Genomic DNA, 21,680 nt, shown 5'->3' on the forward strand with positions numbered 1-21,680 from the left:
TTTTATGAATTAAAAAACCCTAAGAGGGAAAAATCCCATTTGCCTAAAATCAGGTTTGAAAAAATATTTTTTAAATAAGTTTAATAGAAAGTAATATTACACATGTTAAAATCTTATGAAGTTAAAAGGGAGAAAGAGTTTAAATGCGGAAATCGTTTTTCTCCTTCGATCATTACCTTAAGCAAATAGGTGAAAGGAGAATTGACTATGGTTTAGAATGAATTAACTTCTACAGTGATTAATCCAGCTGAGTATGCAGACATATAATTTTCAGCAATTAGTTTTCACCTTTTTATTTTCACATGCCTGGAGGAAAATGTGTCTCTCCTTAATGGCATAAGATTCTCATTTGAAATACTAGTTGATTAACTTTAAGGGTTATCTGTTTAATAGCTTTTCTACCATGAGACATTTTTAAAGTTAAACATTTTCTGGTTAGCATCCTTACTGAGTCAATATAAATGATCATCTTTTGTTATGGAAAAAGAGCTGCCTCCTTTTCAGAGGTGGGGGGTGGGGGTGTGTTGGTTAAAATGATTCAAAAATCTGTACCTAGGCATCTGGTTTCAGATCCACTCCAAAGACCTGAAGAAAGGCATTCCCGTACAGCAGAGCCCACAAGCATGAATCCGGAATCACAGGTAAAGATGGCCGTGGAGCCATATGAAGTTTGAGTTCCAATCTTATTTCCATTTGGAGGTGTAGGTAGTTCTCCACAGGAAATAACTTGAAAACAATAAAAAAATAAAAATGCTTAGAGACATAGTCAATGTGCACTTATAACAAAACCATGTTTTTAACACTTTGAATTCTCTATGATCTGACATATTCACAACTGAAATCGACATTTGTAAGACATTTCGAATGAGTGTGAAAATGCAGAGAAAATAGATGACACAATTTAAAATCTATCCTCTTTGAGTTCTCTTAAAACGTTCTGAGGGACAGCAACATGTAACGAAACTACTTTTGCATCTTTGCTTAGCCAATCTGATCACTCAGCAGGTTGTCATAAAAGAAAAAAAAATCACAAGGTGAAGGATTTCCATCCTTTTGACTTACCTGAGCCAAAATTTCCTCTTTAATATGAAACAATGCTAAAAGAGTACAGGAATACCTCACTTTATTGAGCTTGGCAGATGTTGCGCCTTTACAAATGGAAGGTTTGTGACTGCCTTGCATTGAGTAAGACTATGAGGGCAATTTTTCCAACAATATTTGCTCACTTTGTGTCTCTGTGTCACATTTTGGTAATTCTCACAATATTTCAAATTTTTTCATTATTATTATATTCGTTATGGTGATCTGTGATTACCACTCACTGAAAGCTCAGATGATAGCGTTTTTAGCAATAAAGTATTTTTTAATTAGGATAGGTACATTATTTTTTAAACACAATGCCATTATAGACTACAGTATAGTGTAAATATAACTTTTATATAAGCACTGGGAAGCCAAAAATTTTATTGACTTCCTTTATTGCAGTATTAGCTTTATTAGGGTGGTCTGGAACTGAACCCACAATATCTCTGAGGTATGCTTGTAATTACAAGTAATTTTTGTTGAGATCTCCACAGTTTATAAAGAAATATACATGTAAAATATCATTTGACTTTCAGAAAAACCATTAGATAGAATGATATTTCACATTTTGTTTGTAGGTTTTAAAAAACTAAAAAAGAGGTTGACTCACTAGGTCATTTAGAACCCAGCTCTTATAACTCCTTCATATTTAAAGAGTGCAAATAAAATGTCTTTCTTGAATAAAAAACAATAGTGGATAATGTTTATTGAGTGCTTATTTTGTACCAGACACTATTACTAGTGCTTTAAGTTAAATAATTCTCAAAACAACTCTATGAGGTAGGTGGAGTCACTATCTGAATTGTATGGACTAGGATAGGAGTACATAGTAGTTAAGTAACTTCAATAAGGTCACACAGCCTATAAATAGCTAAATCAAAATTAAAACCCAGTGGTCAAACTCCAGAATCCAATATTTAGCCACCAGCCTACAGTGCTGACTTTCAGATCTAGGCTTTAGGTGTCCATTAGGCAGACAAAGAGAAAATTTGCAAACTTTAAATTGTTGCATGTAAAATTTTAAATATAGTGATTGTTTTGAACCAATCCCTCAACAACACTTTGCAGTAGCTATACTATTTATTAATATTAATAATATTAATATTTATATTATTTTAATTTAAAAGATGAATAGAGAATCAGCAAAATCACTATTCTTTCCATTTTTCTCAATGAAATGCTATCTTAAATTCTTTGTCTTTCCCCCACTCTTACCTGTAGGCAGGGACCTCATTTTATGTATCTCTTAAACCCTTCAACATCATAGATGATCCCTTAAACCCTTCTACATCATCACAAAAGAACAAGACAAACATTTGTTGAATGCCTGATTAAATTAAAGATTTTATTGTAGACAATTTTTTCATAGCTCTTTGAAATTTCTCTATCCCATGTGCCTCTATAATGAAATAATACTGGAAGAACAACGAGGCTAGAAGCAAAGAAAACTCCTAGGAGAAAATATGAAAGAACAGGGCAAAAATTAAAAAATATAGATGCCATATTTTTAGAATATCACAATTATAGTTTTGACATCTATTTTTGAGGTTTTAATTCATCAATATGATTATCTTACAAAAGAGGGAAACCCCCTTATATGGATATTAAAAAAATAGATTGCAAAATAGAATATTCATCAATAAAATAATAGTAGATACTCGCATACTTATTACACAAAGACAATTGTTTGCTGTGTTGAAATTCTTCATAATCATAATCCTATTTAGACTTCTGATTCCTTTATTAGTTTATTTATAAATTATGAGTGTTTATGTCATAAATGCCAGAGTTGTGTTGGGCACAAAATGAAAAGAATGAATTTTCAGCCTAGCATATTTCCTGGCACAAAGTAAATACTCAATAAATGTAGGGACTTCATAATATTTCACCTGAATGTCCTATGTTCAGTTAACTTATCTATATCAGATACTGGCAATTTATATAATAAGAATGCATGGAAATAGAATAACAATATGTTCAATTTGATTCAATAAATATTGAGGTCATGCTGTGAATCAGGTTCGAGCTGATATTTTCAAGATAACATACCATTAAATCTTTATAATAACTACAAGGTAGGTATTATTGTAATTTTCTGGCTTAAGAAATTTAGGATCAGAGAAAATGAACATCATATAATATAGTGATTAAAAGCCAGAGGGTATAGTCTGACAGCTTGGATTGAATCTCATTTCTTCACCATTTATAGGTTCTGTGATTTGTGTAGAAATTATTAAACCTGGGGCTCAGTTTCTTTTTTTGACAAAATAAGTATAATAATATCAACTACTTCATAAGATATGGACTAAACAATAAATGAATTAATACACGTAAAGGGCTAAAAGCAGTGCCTGCCTGGCAAGTTTTAAGTATACAATAGGCATTATCAAGTTATTGTAGTAAATGATAGACTTAGAATCCAAACACAGGATTTCTGTATCAAAAGCTGGTGCTTTTTTTATGAGCATTTACTAAAAAAAAAAAAAAGTTACAAAATTTTAAAATTTAATGAGAATAAATTGTCTTTTTAATAATATTATCTCATTATTGCTCTAGTGTGTTTGGAAAAGGAAGTGACCAAACAATTCAATCAAGTGAGGAGAGTATGTGTCGTAATGAGCACTGGGTATTTATATAAGACTGATGAATCACAGACCTGTACCCCTGAAACAAATCATATATTATATGTTAATTAATTGAATTTAAATTAAAAAAAGAATAGCTTATGAAATAAGTTTAGCTGAGTGGATACTTACTTTGGCAATATGGTCTTTCATTTCTCCAACTCCAGGTACCATTAGGAAGACATTCAATAGAAGCAGGACCTAGCCCATGATAACCAGGATCACAGCTGAAAACTACCTTAGTTTTGTATTCATAATGGGAGCCATTCACAATTCGCCATCTTCCATGTTCCAAGGTAAAGGAATTGATGCTTGGACATGTAACAACTATACCATAACCAAGAACATAAATGTTAATCAGTCATGCCTGTTCTACTTAACTGTATCTTGTATCTATTCCATCCCCTACATCACCACTACCTTAATTCATTCACTATTGTGCCAAAGTCCTTCAGCTTTTTTAAAAATTTATTTTTCATGTTAATCTTTTCCAGTCCCCAGCTCTATGGTATTGCTGGCAGTTCCTTGAATATGTTATACTATTTCACACTTCAATGTCTGTGTACATATTATTCTATTTACCCAGTATCTTTATTACTGCCTTACCTATACCCTCTTCTTTCTTTTCTTTCTTGGATATTATCATATCCAAATTTATTCCTTAATACAGAAAGACATGAAATGTATTTTAGTATGAATCATCCCAATTATATTAATTTGTTAAAATTTTCTCTTTTCTTTGAAGCTGATTTAAAAGTATTCTTTTTGAAATCTTTCTTCCCAACTTTTATGAGATACAAATGACAGGATGTAGGAAAAAGGGAACCCTGGTACAAGTTGGTGGAAATGTAAACCGGCACAGCCATTATGGAATATATATGTAGAGCCAATATGGAAGATCCTCATAAATGAAAAAGAGGACTACCATATGATTCAGTAATCCCAATCTGGGTATACATCCAAAGGCAATGAAATCAGGATCTCAAAGAGATATCTGCATGCTCATGTTCATTGCAGCATTGGTCACAATAGGCAATATATGGAAACAACATAGTCTCATTAATTCAGAAATTTTGGAAGGACTGTATTTTGAGGAAATCTGTTTTATGAGAATGGTGTCTTTGTGCAAGAGTTGTGTTATAAACTTTGGCTAATTCAAAACTTACTCAACATAAGATAAACAGAAGCATGATTCAATACCTATGTTAGGACTACACATAATTTAACAACTTTCATTTTAAATGAAATAACTAAGTTGAAATGTTAGTATTAAGTGATAAGAAATAAATGTAATATAGAGACAAAAAACCTTATTTAAGCCAACATTTTCCAATTCTTTTGCTACCAAATATTTTAACAGAATTATTTGCTGTCACCATTACATAATATTCATTTACCTATTAAAGTAGTAATGAAAGCAATGGAAATATTCTAAGTGGAAGTGACCTGAAGTATACTGATGGAAGTTGAGGTTATGGATCATCTTAGCAACATCTTTTGTCCTTATAAAAATCAGAGCTGAATGTATTCGAATATAATTTTATTAATTATAAATCTTTAAATTTGTTTAAGGACATATACAGAAAGTACATGCTGACTGATGGATGAATGTTTACAAAATAAGTGAAACTGTGTTATGTAAAATAAAATTCACTTTAATTTTTTGACATAAATATTCTGGAGTTTATGTCCTTATACTGTCTTCTAGTTGTTCATGATACAAGACAGCTTAATTAACTTTTATTTCCCTCTTAGACATCACATTTCACTTCAGGGATTAGTTCTAAAATTTGAACAATACATAAACTTTTAAAGCATACAAGATGCCAATAGAAACACAAATGATACCATTTCCTTAACACACATACCAACACAGCGAGGGGTCTTGTTATGATTGCTCCAAGTTCCATCTGATTGACATATGGCAGTGGTAAGTTCCTTAGACGACAATCTATATCCATCATTACAAAAATAGGTAACTCGGGTTCCTACCAAGTAGTCTGTTGTGAGTATTCCTCCATTTGTTGGAGCTTTAGGAATCCCGCAGGAAATTGCTAGAATAAATACATGTACAAAATCATAGAAACAGAAAAATACTTAATTTAGTAGATAAGTCTCTTAAATTGTAAAGCATGTAAACTATTTGGGATTTTATTAATTCCTCTGAAACAATTTCAGAATATCTCCTAGAAAGGCTTTCCTGAACCATAACTTTTTGAATAATTTATTTCAAACTCCTATTGAATGCGTTTTTTTTTTTTTGATTGGTGAATCCATACATCATTAATGCTTTATTTCTGGGTTTCTTACTTGGTTTCTTGTCAGTGTGTGCATGGTTATCAGCATTTATATAAATTATATGATAATGAAAATTGGATAAATATAGGGTGTATCTAGGGCTAATCCATAACTGGGCCATCACATAACAAGTTTGGTCAATTAATTTGACAGATAATTATTAAAGATTATAAAGGTGTTGGTAACTAATACTCACCAGGGCTTTGGCCAGGAATACAACGCATAGATGCTTAGATTTATTTTAACTGGAAGCTGGATATTGCTTTGTTTTAGGTCCAAACTCTATGTGCTTGGGCACCATCTATAGAATATCATGTGATCAACATGTTTAATAAATATAGGGGCTGGACATATTGTCTTAAAACCTAGGTTGAATCATCCTGCATTTCATTGATATGTCTTAGATGTCTTGGTTTTCATCTACAATGAATCTGATTTAGTTGAAATTAGTTTTCCCATAATGTGATAGTTACAGTAGAAATTTTTATTTACTTTATTGTATATCAGGTATTTTCACATCTCATAAATTCAAATGACTATACAGATATACTCTAAGATTGATTGTTTGCCATCTTTACCAGTACAAATTTGCATCTCCAAAATCAAAGAAAAAAACATAAGCTTTCAGTGAATATATTTGGCAGCAAAACCCTGATTAAAATGAGATTTGTATCTTTTCTATCATATTCAGATATGTGTAAATATTTGTACATATGTCTGCACAAAAACTAGTGTATATGATTATGGGTATAGCTCCACAACCAGCTGGAGTTATGTAACATCTGGTATGTGTACTGTATTACCTCTATAAAATCAGAAAATTTCTGAATTCTGAAATATCTAGTCTTCTAGGTTTCCTATAAAATATACTAGACTTATAAGTACATTTTTCTCATATTAAAAGAAATAAAGAACAGAAAGGTTTGAGTTTGGTTTTAATATTGACAGACTTGTGTTCTAGTTACCTAGCTTTCATTTCAACCTAAAATTGTTTTTCAACTTCTTTCAGAAAACCTACCACTTAGGTGTTTAATTTTAATTAATCCATGTGAATTTCACTATGAAGTGAAATATCTTAGTGAAATCTATATGACATTCACAAAATTGAATGGCAGACTCCCTACTGGTGCACGGTTTGATCTTTCATAATCTGATAACTTGAAAATTATAAACAGAAAAGCAGTAACATTGACTTAATAAATTATATAGGCAATCTCATATAATTATGTTATTATCCCTTCTATCATGTTGCAGACGTAAATGGTTCCCTGATGTCTGTTCAAGCAATGTTGATATTTCTACTTAGGACTTTTGGGAATTTCAATTTGTAATAAGTCATCTCCCTACAGAACCCCACCAAAGACTGTGTATTTACTGATTAAAAAAAAAATCAACTATACATTATTGGAGTAGTGTAGGTTGAACTTAGATCAAAGTAGAAAGGAAATAAAGTTTAAAAAGGAGTGGTGGGGGGTGGGAGGGATGGGGTGGCTGGGTGATAGACACTGGGGGGGGGTATGTGCTATGGTCAGTGTTGTGAATTGTGTGAGACTGTTGAATTGCAGACCTGTACCTCTGAAACAAATAATACATTATATGTTAAAAAAAAAAAGAAGAAGAAGAAGGTAGCAGGAAGGGAAAAATGAAGGGGGAGAGATCGGAGGGGGAGATGAACCATGAGAGACTATGGACTCTGAGAAACAAACTGAGGGTTCTAGAGAAATAAACTGAGGGTGGGGGGATGGGCTAGCCTGGTGATGGGTATTAAAGAGGGTATTCACGTATTGAATGGAGCACTGGGTGTTATACGCAAACAATGAATCATGGAGCACTACATCAAAAACCAAAGATGTAATGTATGGTGATTAACGTAACATAATAAAAAGAAAAGAAGGGGCGCCTGGGTGGCTCAGTCATTAAGCATCTGCCTTCCGCTCAGGTCATGATCCCAGGGTCCTGGGATCGAGCCCCACATCAGACTCCCTGCTGAGCAGGGAGCCCGATGCGGGACTCCATCCTGGGACTCCAGGATCATGACCTGAGCCGAAGGCAGTCGCTTAACCAACTGAGCCACCCATGTGCCCCTAAAATGGCTATATTTTAGACCTAAGAAAATGGCAACATGCTCAAATGATAGGACGACAACTATGCCTGTGGGTAGATTATGAACTTAACTTCTCATCTATAAAATTAAAAAAAAAAATCAATTTCAAAAAAAAACCATCATCACTGAGTGGTTGTCACAGAGGCTTCTCTACAGAACCCTCAGAAGAGCACAGGTTAAAAGTGAGGCAGGGAATGCAAAGAGACTGTTTCTACATAACACTATACAAAACCCAAATGCATAGTGAGATGAGACTGGTTCAATTCCTGAAGAAGAGGAAATCAGTGAAGGCTTATTTGATGCACAGACGAACAGATAAAACACCTGCCTAACCCAACTAGAAAGATCAGATTGGATTTTCTATCTTTTTCTGTTTTCACATTGTGTAAGTGTTGCTCAAGTAAATATACATGAGGATGTATAAGGAGACTGAAGAAATAAAGCAAAAAAAATGACTGAAGAATATAAAACAAACTTGGAACAAAACAAAAATTTGCATTATGTGAATAGCTCTTCCCAATGACATTTAACCAGTTCATTTTAATTAGCTATGTTCAAATACAGATAGATCACATACAACAAAGGTTTTTATTAACTAATTAATCTTTTAAAATTGTTTCAGTAATAATAAAAGATCAATTTTGGAATGTCTCCTTGTTATCATTTTACTATGCCAAATATCTTTTTAACTGCATTTTGATTTAACTATTCTAATTGTAGAACATTTTAAATCAAGAACAATGAAAAAAATGAACCCATATGTAAATGTATTATATATCAAAAAATTCAATGAAATTATAGTGCTGACTATACAAAGCAATTTCAAAATTTCAGAAAGTTTAGGATTTTTTTATTTCAACCAATAAGCAATTATTTTTACTAAAGATTTCTTAAAGATTATTATATATGTCCTCATATATCTAAGCAATCATTACACAACTGAAATGTACTAGTTCAAAGTCAGGTCATTTTAATATATATTTAAAGTATATATGGTTTAGATGTTATTGTTTATATATTTTCTAAATTCCCATGATTCTGAAATTATAAGATCAAAGATTCTTTTCCAAACCAGTTCTGGGAAATACTAAGAATTTGTGACTACTATTCATTAGTCAAAGAAAAGCAGATGTTTTCATAGTTTATTAAAATATATCTGTTCAACATGAAGTCAGCTTTTTCAATGTTGGTAAGCCACTAAGGTTATGACTTTTCACAGAATTCTAGTAAGCGATTAATATTTCCTGTATCAACAGAACAAGGAAACAACAGTTCTTTCATTTCTCATTTATTTATACATGCTGGTGAGAGTTATCTTTTCATGAATTAAAATTACAGTTTAACAGGTAAAAGAACCCATTCCGGGTGTTTGGTAATATCTATGCTTATTTTAACTTGCTGTTGTTCAATTTTAAATTTTAATTGATTTTATATTTTATTTGTTTTATATAACTTCCTTCTGATAAGTAGATTATAGGCAAGACCCATTATTCATTAACTGAGAGTATTCTACATTTTTTTAATGTGAGGGTTCATAGTTGTTTAATACACCTCTATATGCTGGGTAGAATAAATCAAATATAAAATTAAATTTCATATGGACAAAATAGTGTGATATGCTAAATATTAAAAATTTTCTAAGTCCAATGACATTACATTTTTTGGTATAACTGATATTGCACTTGTCTTTATAACTATACCTAGCTAAGAGACTACTTTTTAAAAACAAGATCTAGTCCAAAGACCTAAAATGTGCCATTTGTTGAATAAGAAGCTTATCATTCTGTTTGCTGTAACAGGATACAACACTCTGACAGTGCCTCAATTGTTAACAAAATACAAATGAAAAAGAAAGACGTATCTCTATCAAGTTAAACAGTGAAGAAAAAATGACGTGGTGGCTGGTTACATTTTCTTTTTTCAAATTTGTTGCTCTGAGAGCACATTTTTGCATGCTCAGAGTGAAAATCTTCAGTGACCCTGCCCACTCTTATCCTCTCTTTTCTCTCTGCAGACTCCACACTAAAGCAATCTCCAGCTCTGGGTCAATCATTTTCTGACAACAAAGTAATGAGAATGGTAGATGGATGAGTAAAGTGTGTTCAGGTGGGGGCATCTAGGTGGCTCAGTTAGTTAAGCATTGGACTCTTGATTGTGGCTCAGGTCATGATCTCAGGGTTGTGAAATCGAGCCCAATGTGGGGCTCTGTGCTGGGCATGGAGCCTGCTTAAGATTCTCTCTTTCCCTCTCCCTCTGCCCCTCCCCACCCTACTTGCTCGTGCACGCTCTCTCTCTCTCTAAAAAAGAAATTCATAATAATAATATTTTTTTGAAGTATGTACAGGTGTATGAGTGGTTAGAGTAAAGGCATTAATCACACAACAAATGAATTATAAAACGTGTCTCACTCTTCTCAAATTTATCATTCTGCATTTTTAAGTCTCATTTTCAAGAGGGGCATCTATAATATGCTTCTGAATATTTATATTTTTGGAAGTTTCAATGATACAAATGCAAAAGTTAAACAGGGTTAATCTTTTATTAATGTGTTTTTCCATTTGGGGATAATATACTTCACCTTGACAAGCAGGGACCGGCGCATCCCATGCATGATAACCATAGGAAGACTTTCTGCACACAGCACTGCCTTTCCCAACAAGTCGGAATCCTCGGTCACAGGCCCAGCGGACCACACTATTAAGTTGTCCACCTGTCTGACTGATAATGTATCCATGAGGTGGAGATTCTGGTGTACTACAGTAGAAAGCTTTTCAAAAGACAAAAGAATCACTGTATAATTAATGAATCAGAAATTCTTTACAATCCAGCATTGTAACTGCCACCTGTGTGAATTTTACTTCCTATGAACACCATATAATTTTCTATTCTCTTGACAATCCATTGACATAACTTTTGGGAGACAAAACTAACTCAGAACATTTTATCATCACAGAAGAGGTCTTCTGAATTGAAATATACATATTTTTCTTAACACCCTGGTGGTTCAAAAACTCTACAAATATTTCAGTGAATTTTGGAAGCTGTACTTCTTGTAATTTGAAGGACTTAAATGCCAGTCTTGGTAGTAATATTTTAGAGCATGTTGTTTACATGTAACTTTGAAGTTATTTCCAGACACCTATATCATGTTAGGTCATGCATTTCATTTTGGTTGATGTCTAAATAGACCCCCCACATTCCATAATCCTCTCTCCCAGTTTATTAAAGAGTTTCCATGCTGTCAAGAATGCTTACATATGGTGATAAAAATGTCAATAAAATAAAACTTTCTTCATCTTCTGAAGTCTGAAATGTCAAAAGATAATGTCAAATGGCTTTTTCATATATATGTACTTTTAAGACTATTCAGCCTGGCAGGATCCATTTACCCTTTGTAACTTCAGTGTATTCATCTGAGAAAAATAAGACTTTAGTGGTAACTAGAAAGAAATAGATTGGACTTGGAATATATATGTCATAACCTGTTATTTCTAAAGGAAAAATATACAATATGTCAAGTTATTCTTGGGGTTAAAGTGCTGTTTTCAATATATTTATACAAAAATTTATCATGAATATCAACATAAAGATTTAGTCTATAATACAGTCAATTTAATGTTTATAATTGATTTGAATAATTTCCCTTTAAGTTATTATGATCATTAAAACTACAATTTAATGTGCTGACCTTTAAATTCCATCTTTGGGCACAAATTTAATAAAAAGACATTTATATTGTTCACATGCTAGAAAAATGATTCAAATATGAAAAAAATTAATGATGACTGGGGCATATATTTGAATTTTTAAAGCATTTCTTCTTTGTATGCCTAATAACATTTTTGAAAAATTTAAAGCAAATCTATTGTAGGACAAAATTTATAACATATTAGTATTGTGATGTCAGTGACAAGTCAATTTTGAAGTGTAAAAGACAAATTGTTAATAAATTAAAATCAAACTATCATCTTATAAGTTTAAAATCAAAGTAAATAGACAAAAATTATTTTATTTGTACACTATATATGGAAATTTATATAAATAAGTAAATATGAAAGTATATTTTAAGAACTAAAATTCAAAATTTATTGAAGCCTATGTCTATAATTGTTTTGTCAGAAATGTTTATAAAATATTTATGAAAGTAATTTTCAGTTGAACTGATTAGCAATGATTCTTGGGTTGGGGAGACATGGTCTGAACACTGTACAGCAAAGAGTTGCCTGATTAGTTCTGAAATATTCTGTTATTGAGCACATACCCATGGGTCTGCCATGATTTAGGATGGGAAAAAAAGGAACATAATCTTTGTACAATGAAGAACATTTATATACACTTATTCAACAAGAAACGAAAATTATTGGCTCAGTATCATTAGACCTTATAAACAGGAAGGCATATAGAAAAGTTATTTCATCTCAATATTAAAAAGGATTTTCAGCCCATATCTTTTTAAACACTACTTAGTGAAAAGCAGTAATGACAAAACAACTCTTTTTTTCAAAACTAAAGGTTTTTAATTATGTGTTGGTCATTTTCCTTTCAATATTAGACTTATTTAACAAGTATCATAAATAGATGATAAAAACAAAAACAAAGATTTTTACCGTTGTACATTTGGCTTTTGTTTAACCTTCTCATATCAAGGACTTATTAAATAGGTCAGATACACACATTTGAGCAACAGTGTTACTATTTCGTGAGAATGCAAGGGAAACAAATCTATTGGAAAAAGGCATTAAAAATATCAGAGTTTAACTTATAACTAACATATATAAGTCATCAATATCCTAAATGCTTTTAATCTTTTCAAAAGTCCCAAGAGGTAGGATTATCATGACAGTGGGGACACTGAGACACAGAGAGTTTACATAAACTGCTCAAGAAGCCTCAGTGGAGGAACTGTGATTTAAATTCATGTCTAATTGAATAGGGTCTGTGTCTTTGCTCTCTAGCCACAACCATACTGAGGATGTAGGTGAGATGTGTACTGAAGTTGTAAGTATCACATACCTATATATCTTATCCGGAACCCTTTTTTGTTATTGCCATGATCTGCTGACCATTGGAGAAATACTTCATGACCATTGCTTGTTATATTAAAAGCAGATGAATAATCTCCACTGAGGGAAATAAGCACTGGACTTTGAATATTTGGTCCTTTGGAAAGAAAATAATATAATTTAGACATAACTGAACAATTCTGTTCCAATTTATCTTTAATATTTTATATATTTAGAATATTATGGTATATGGTAATAGAATATATTTATAATAGTATGATATGTGGTGACATTGCTCCAAAACCAATTTAACCAATCAACAGTAGCTTAAAACTTATCTCTGTTTTAAACATTTACCTCCATAGCTGAAGAATCTACAGTTTGTAGAATAATAAGCTAACTACAGTTTTCACATGGTGTGTAGATAAACTGGATGTTGATACTTCTAAAAATAACTATAAGATAAAATAAAATCATACAAGCAGTTGTTTACACTGAAGGTCTGCAAATATAACTAGAGTAGTTGAACTGAATTTATGAATATGTGGTAGATATAAACCATGGTTACCATCATACACCTGAAGAACATCAAATTCCTTTTCTGTCTGGAAGAACTCTACAAACATGCTGATATTATATCCTTTTTCTACTGAGATGCTCCAGGCACACATTTGAAGATTTGGGTAACTGTCAGGATACCCAGGGCTCAATATGACTCCTGTGGAATCTAGCCGTAATTCATTGGCGGGGCAGAGCACTATCAAAGAAAGATATCATTAAACAATGCTAGTCTTTTAGAACTAAGTGAAAACTGCATTTTAAACACCCAGTACTCTGCTTTCATGTTTAATAACTATAAAGGAGAAAAATACCTTGAGTTATGTGTTAGAAGAGATAATTTGTATTAAGCTTACAGTTCAAAAAATGGAAGAATGACCCAAAAATTATGGTACTAATTTCCTTTTTTTTAATTACATGGAAGATGCATTACTTTTCTGTATAATAAATACATAGATAATTAAAAACTAAGACATTTATCTCCTGTATTATAAGTACATAGATAATAAAAAGGTAAGACATTTATCTACTTCGATTTCTTTGTATTCTTTCCCTACCTTTCATCATCTTCTTATGTCCCCTCCTCTTCCCTCTCTCATCTAGGTCTTTGCCTGTCCTTTTCCTTCCATATTTTTTTACTCACTCTCTTCTCTCCTCAAACTTTAACTCACTCAGGTATGTAGGGCTAGATAAGAAACTGTACTGTTTCAAGAGTATTTATTCTGGGCAAGGCTACTTCTGATTTCAGAAATATGGTTAAACCATGAAAATTCAACACAATTTTAGGTTACCAATTATCTTTCAGTTCTTTGTGCGAATGAGCTAGGCTTGAAAACACCAAATATAGTTGCTGGAATATAGATGACTAGATGAAGGATTTATATATTCATCATTTCCTGGATGCAAGGGCAATGAAATATTTTGAGTTATAAAATCTCCATGTGGTATAGGGATGGAAAAGAATAAGCAAACTAGTGGATTATGACAACACATAATTGCTCTTTATTCAAGTTAATAATTTGAAAAGAAATAATTCAAAAATAAAAGCCACCATAACTAATATTGAGATATTTGGAAATTGACTATAGAATATAGCATAGTTAAATATAGTGAAAATACAACACTAAATATAGAATATAGTAAAGCTAAAACATATAAAAGCTGTTTTATTTTTTTATTTTTTGGCTTTTACTTGTGTTTCTTCTACTTTGGTCTGGGATATTTGCTTCTTGGATATGATTTGAAGACTTTCAAAAATAAGTAAATGGTAGCAGGTCATTCTCAGTCTAAAAAGAGAAATCTTACCATTGCTTTCCACAAAATGACAAATATATAAAATAAACAAAAAAGTTAACTTGACAGTTGGAAATGGAATGGAAAATTTGAGTCAAATATGAAGAACATTCGTGAATATATAGCTATGGCATATTGAAATGATGGGACATATATAACTATGAGAAATTAAGTTTTAAGGAAGGGTTTATTTAGTGTGTGCTCAGCTATTCAATATTTCTGGAATGCTTAGCTAAGTATCTTTTTGGGTTACTGAGCATGTTACTTCCTCACAAAAACCATTTAGCAACTTCACAGTTTGACACAAAGCCCTCCAAGTTCAGTCCTTGCCTACCTCCCCAACTTTGTTTCCTGCTGCGCTCCGCCACTGAAATGAAATGCTCCGAACATATTGGATGAACTACTTACAGCTTTTTGAACTCTGCACATTCCTTCATGCTTCTGTTTCAAATGTCCTTCTTTCATCGGCTGCATTTGAAATGTTAGTGCATTTCAATGCCCAGATGAAGTATCTCATTCTTTGTGAAATACTTCCTGAACCTCTCCTCCATCAACCTGAGCACAATTGTTGATTTCCTTCTTGGTGTCTCCATAATGTTCTATTATTGCAGTTAGCAATTTCATGGCTATTTCCTTATTTTTTTTTGTCTCCCTTCCTAGGCTCTGGTTATTGAAAAGCAAGTGCCATGTCTGATTTAATGTGTTGGCCCCAATATTCTAAACTGAACAAATATTCCATATTACTTTTGAACATCTGATATGATTCAACATAATTTACTATAAATACACAAATTAACCTACTTTCATATTATTCAACACATATCCTCAAGAAGCCCAACAACTATCAGGAATAAGAGACATATTTATTGATTATGACTACATGTGAAGACACTGTTAAGCACCTTTTGTGCATTATGTCACTTACCACAACAACTTTAGAAAGTATGTACAATTTTTACCCCCATTATACATATGGGGGAACTGATGCTCAGAAAGTCTAAAATGCATAAAGTGTCACAGTTTCACCTGGATGGACCCCACAATTTTAACCATCAAATATACTTCATCTATGTCAAACTCTTTAAAGAGCAACATATTTAGAATTGCTGTCCATATTTTAAGCATGATACAGAAAACTAAAAGGATAAAGGGAAGAATAATAACATTGCTGCAGCCCCTTTTAGGAAAAGTGAAAAAATATTAAATTATTTAAGATAGACTAAAAACAATGCATATAAATTCTAACAGACTCCAAAAAGAATGATTATTTTAGCAAGCTTGTGAATTAACTCAAAGAAAAAAAAATGTAAAGTCAGAGTTTTGGCTTAAGAGTTTGGTCAATTAATTAATATAGTAACACTGCATATACTAATTCTGAGGGATTATTTATTACTTTTTAGCTAGTATCTGAAGTGTCATTATGAGATAAAAATTAGTCTTTTCTGTATTTTCCATAGTACATAGAATAGGAAGAGATACAATTATTAACCTATAGGAAATTCTAATTTTAAAAACAAAATATCGAAAGTCTGAGAGATGAGGGATTATTAAATAGCTAAGTTATCTGGATTGTTTTATTTTAATTTTTAGAAATTTATTAAATTGGGATCCAGATTAAAAAAAATTAAGTGTTGACCTCCAAGAGTTCACAATGTATTTATATACTGGAGTCAAAGAAGTCCTGACATGTAGCTTGTTCACAAATTCCTGTATCTGCCCAAGTTATTTTTCCATGTATAACTTCCCAAAAGGCTAAAATTCTATCCTCCACATTCACATGTCTAAATGTCTGAATATGTACCTACATAATCCTAAGTGGCTAAAACGTAGTCTTGAATAAAGGAGGAAATTGAATGAATGACATTTAAATATCAGGATTACAGGTGATAGACTTCAGAAAATCCAAACAACTTCAAGATGCTCTAAAGTCATAGATTAAGAGAAAGAAAAATTTTCACATTGGTGTTGGTTTTTACCTCCAAAAATGTCTTTCTGTAAAGCCCCTTGTGAAAATCCTTCCATTTTATTGTAAGGATTCCAATGAGGTAGAAAATTAAATGTTAATTCCTACTTATATCATGTTTGGAATAATAAACAGAATTTTTGTTTTAGGTTCATTTTAACAGTTAAGATCCTGCACAGGAAACAGATTTCCATTCCTCAGGAATAAATCCCAAAGAAGGAAGTAACCCAAGAAAATCTGGGGAGAGACAATCAAGTTCAATTCAATTTTATTCAAATTAACCAATATTTATAATTAGTTACTATGTGGTGGGCACTGTTTCGGGCCCTATGGGGTTACACAAAATAACAATACATGACTTCTGAACATCAAAATTCTAGCACATTATTCAAGATCCATCAGGGTCTTGCCCTTGTAATTCCATAGTGAATTCCTTGAAGTCTATACTTCTGTTTTTTTGTTTTGTTTTTTACTTGTGTGTCTTTGTATATTCATCTGTCACTTGGACCACCGCTTGTCTATCTCTATTCTACCAAAGTCTCACTTGTCATATGGAACCAAGACTCAGGGAGCAATGCTTCCATCAAGCTTTGCCTGCCTCATAAACAACTAAACATTACATGATTTGATAGCCCCCTGGCCTGTTTCCTAAACACTCTATTGCTACCACCTGTATGGCTGTCATATCCCTTAAAGCATGTTGCCTTCACAGCAAGGACCATTTATAGCTTGTTTTTTGTTTATTTTTTGTTTTTCACTCAAACCTTCAGGCTTAACAGGTGCTCCATTAAAGTTTAATGGCTTTAGTGGTTAGAACAGAAACTATTTCAAATAAAGGCAATCAACATTGAAGACTTTATTTAAGGTTTCTCTTATTTTCCATCTAATTTCCACCCCTCATGGCAAAATTAATTTAAATAAATTGAACGGACTTTGGGGTAAGCTAAAAAAAAAAATAAACCTTGGAAGAATAAATAATGTTTAAAGTTAAATCTGAGAAATAATGTAATAAAAGATACTACATATGAGTTGTATAATTTTAACATTATGGCCAGTTAAATATTTAATGTTTATGTAAAACAGACTTTCCTCAATTTTGCCAGTATTGAATCAAACATAAAACAAATACTTAAAGATCAATAATCATAAGAATTGGTACCTTGACAAACTGGAGGTGCTCCATCCATCTGCAGTCGTTCTCCTAATCTGCATGTCAGAATTGCATTGCCAACCAGAGTAAATCCTGGAAGACACTGATACCTAATAATGTCACCTATTAAAAAAAAAAAAAAAAGACAGAGGGGGGCTTCAGATGTTTCAATTGTAAAATCTGTAAATATTGCAGAATATTTTTTCTTTCAGTCATTTTCAATTCTATTGAACTAATAAAATTCTATTAGTTATAAGCAGGGATAATATTAAAAATATTGAACTACAACTACTTCATAGATACTGACCAATCAGAACTAAAGCCAAGAGTAAATTAGATCTTACTACAGTAAGATCTAACTGGTATGTATCAGTTGGATATAAGCAATAGTGGTAAGGAAACAATCTAGTTGGTATAGTTAAGATATTCATTAAAAATATATCAATATATTATATATATATACTATATATATATAAAATATATCAATATAAAGAGACTTTCCAACCTAGTTTTAAAGGACTTCATTATCAAACTGAGCATAATCCACCACTTGTTTTCAAAGATATGGAAATAAAGCATATCTTCTAATATACCCTATATATTCTTCATTGTATGTTTTAGGCTTAAGCCTGAGTTCAAAGAACATCAGTGTGTCTGAAAAGGCAATAAAATAATAATTTGGAAGAAACCACTAGAATATAGTTATATGGTTCAAATTCCCATACTGGTTTTTCAGTTGTACATCCTAGAGATACAGGATTCTTGCTTTTGCCTATACTCCCTTTTGGTCTTTTCACTGCTATCCATTCTTAAGAATTCTCAACAATCTCCAACAATCCAGAGAAAGAGGGTCTAAGATAGGTTGCTACTATTCTTTCTGTTTCTTTTTAAGCAAATATCTCTACTAACACTATTTTTTTAAAAAAGAATTTATCGGACTTTACCTATTTCAAATTCATCATCTTCTGTCAAAATTTCAGCATTGGGTACGGGTGGTGGAGGTTGGCACACTCTTAGTTGATAAGCTATAAAAATAGACAATGTGTTTATTCCTTCTCTGAGAAGGTATATATATTCACATATGTGAAAAAAACACAAAATTATGCAAGCGTTTTTTATAAGAATAAAAATAAATGGTATAATTTTATCGTTTCAATTATTTATTTTTTAAACATACTACAATATTGAGGGAAAATAAATCATTCCTTAGATACCAAAATATTTTCCCATGGTAAGAATACTTACCTGTAACTTCTTATTTCTCACCCTCATTATATTCCTTCTTGTTAGGTGCTTCATAACACCTGTTATTTTTCTCTTTGGTGTGATCGCAATTTGGAATTATATATTCATATTTGTTATGTGCTCTATGCCCATCTTCCCCAAAGTTCATCACAGAATCCCCTTTACCTAGCAAAGTGCCTGGCATATAGTTACAGTTGCAAACAGGTACTCAATGCTTACTCTATTCCAAGAAATATTATAAATACTTTACTTATAATAATTCTATTAGTCCTCACAAAAATGTTATTTATTTTATTACTTAATTTATGATTAGGTCCATAATTAATTATGCCCATTTTATAGAAGAGAAAACTGTTGAAGAGAATTAAAGAATTTGTCTAAATCACACAGCTATAATGTGACAAAACTGGGATTTGAACTCAGGAGTTCTGACTCCAGAGCCTTCTCACACATGCTATATTAATATATTCATGAAATATCTGTTTGTTAAATTTCATGTTTCTAATAATCTACATCACTTGAATAGGTCAACCTCATTACATTAGAAAGATTCCTATTTGGCATAATTTAAGGGCCATCAAAAAAATAAAAGCCCTTTATGAATCTGAGCATCATGACTACTAGCCCCACCTGATATCTATATCACAATCATTTGCTTGATTAAAGTCTTATTTTTACTAAGATTTTTTTAAAATGTAATATAATCTTGTTCAGTCAAGAAACACACTTGATTACTATTATAACATTTGGAAAAAAGTGTGTTTCATATGCTTAATTTTATTACTTAAACTTAGGAGTTAAATTATGTATCTCAATGACCCAATAAAGAAACTGACACACAACTCTTACAGGGTTGAGCCAGGACTCCAGCCTCTGTCCTCTAACTCCAAAGCCCATACCTTCAATATTGCCCCTATCACGAGAAAATTATGAGAGTACTGAGGAACATCAACTGGACCACTTAAAGAAAACTCCTATAAAATAAGATGGATAAAATACATTTTAAAGAATGAGTAAAATTTTCCAGTTCTGAAAGGTAATCATGTGCATAAGAGCATTTCAGATGGAGGAGAAAACATGAGCAAAAAGTTGAGCATTGGTTCATCATCATGTAACAAAAAGCCATTTATAAGAGGTCAGTAGGTTAATACACCTCAACGTTACTAAGGACAGAAAAAGGATGAAAATTTGTCAAAATGTAGCTGAAGAGGAATGAATCAAGGAAAATTTTTGTTTCAGTTTCCTGCTGTAAATTGTTGTATGTCTCTTCAAACATCTTCCTTCTAGTACTTCAACCTGTTTATAAAATAAAAGCACTTGCTGTGCAACGATGATAATTTGCAAGTAAAACACTGCTCTACACAGAAGGGTTACCACTAGAGAAAAGACTCGCTGGGAAAGAAGCCTAGGACGGAAAAATGTAACCCGGATTTTTGAGAAAAAAATTTTAGAGTAACGTTAGGAATTTTGAAAATCATTTTCCTGAACTTAGACCTTAAAAGGGGTACAATAACCAAGATAAACGGTAATTGTAATAAATGCCAAAGAGGTAGGAGAAAGGGGATAGGAAGATACAGAGAGTCTGCCATAGAGAAATCCTTAGGAGACCATGCTGAGAACAGCTGAACTATGTAAATCTGACTATAATGTAAAGGAGAAGGAAATATTTAAAGAAACCCCTTTGCATCTGTTTTTCTTTTGACTCTCAAAAACAAAGTCCTACAAAAAATCAAATCATAAACAGCTATCAACAAATCTGTTCTCAATCTTCATCAACTTCTACTGGTTTGTTCACTAAAATAAGTCTAAAATGTGTCCAGTGTCTTTCCATTCTTTCTGCCAACATCTCAGTGTAGAGCTCTGTCATTTAGTACCTACTGTACTGAGTTGAATAGTACCCAACAAAATTTATGTCTTTCTTGGAACCTTAGAATGTTATTTGGAAATAAGGTTGTTGCAGATGTAATGAGTTAATTTGAGGTCATACTGAATTAAGGTAGGCCTTTAAACCACTGTGACTGCTGTCATTATAAGAAGAGAGGAGACAGACATTTTGTTGTTTATTAAATACATATTATTGAGGGCCTAGTGTGTGTCAGACACCATGCAATAGGCGCTGGGAATGTGATCATGAACAAAGCAGACACAACCTTGCTTTTATAGGCACTAGTTGTCAGTGAGATTAATTAATTTTAATTAATTAATATTAATTAATTAATTTTTAATTAATTAATAATTAATCAAATTATCTTATTAATGAGTAGAAATTACTTATGAGTTGAAACAAGGTGTGTGTGTGTGTGTGTGTGTGTGTGTGTGTGTGTGTGTGACAGGGACAGAGACTGGAATGCCAAAGATT

At 32.0% G+C, this 21,680-nt stretch overlaps 1 protein-coding gene across 3 annotated transcripts in view; it reads right to left on the reverse strand.

Moving 5' to 3' along the window:
- Positions 1-21,680, reverse strand: part of CSMD3 (CUB and Sushi multiple domains 3) — a 1,204,765-nt gene that overhangs the window by 67,370 nt on the left and 1,115,715 nt on the right. For 2 of the 3 annotated variants that reach the window (XM_044914284.1, XM_021688377.1), the window contains 8 exons: positions 19,021-19,101; positions 18,086-18,199; positions 13,681-13,869; positions 13,123-13,269; positions 10,688-10,876; positions 5,576-5,761; positions 3,840-4,034; positions 553-726 (listed from right to left, as the gene is read on the reverse strand). In XM_044914284.1, the coding sequence (XP_044770219.1) occupies positions 553-726; positions 3,840-4,034; positions 5,576-5,761; positions 10,688-10,876; positions 13,123-13,269; positions 13,681-13,869; positions 18,086-18,199; positions 19,021-19,101 (1,275 nt within the window). The remainder of the gene's footprint in view (positions 1-552; positions 727-3,839; positions 4,035-5,575; positions 5,762-10,687; positions 10,877-13,122; positions 13,270-13,680; positions 13,870-18,085; positions 18,200-19,020; positions 19,102-21,680) is intronic. The other variant, XM_021688378.1, reaches the window with a different exon arrangement.

This window comes from Neomonachus schauinslandi, chromosome 4 (assembly GCF_002201575.2).
Source record: "Neomonachus schauinslandi chromosome 4, ASM220157v2, whole genome shotgun sequence".
Lineage (NCBI taxonomy): Eukaryota > Metazoa > Chordata > Mammalia > Carnivora > Phocidae > Neomonachus > Neomonachus schauinslandi.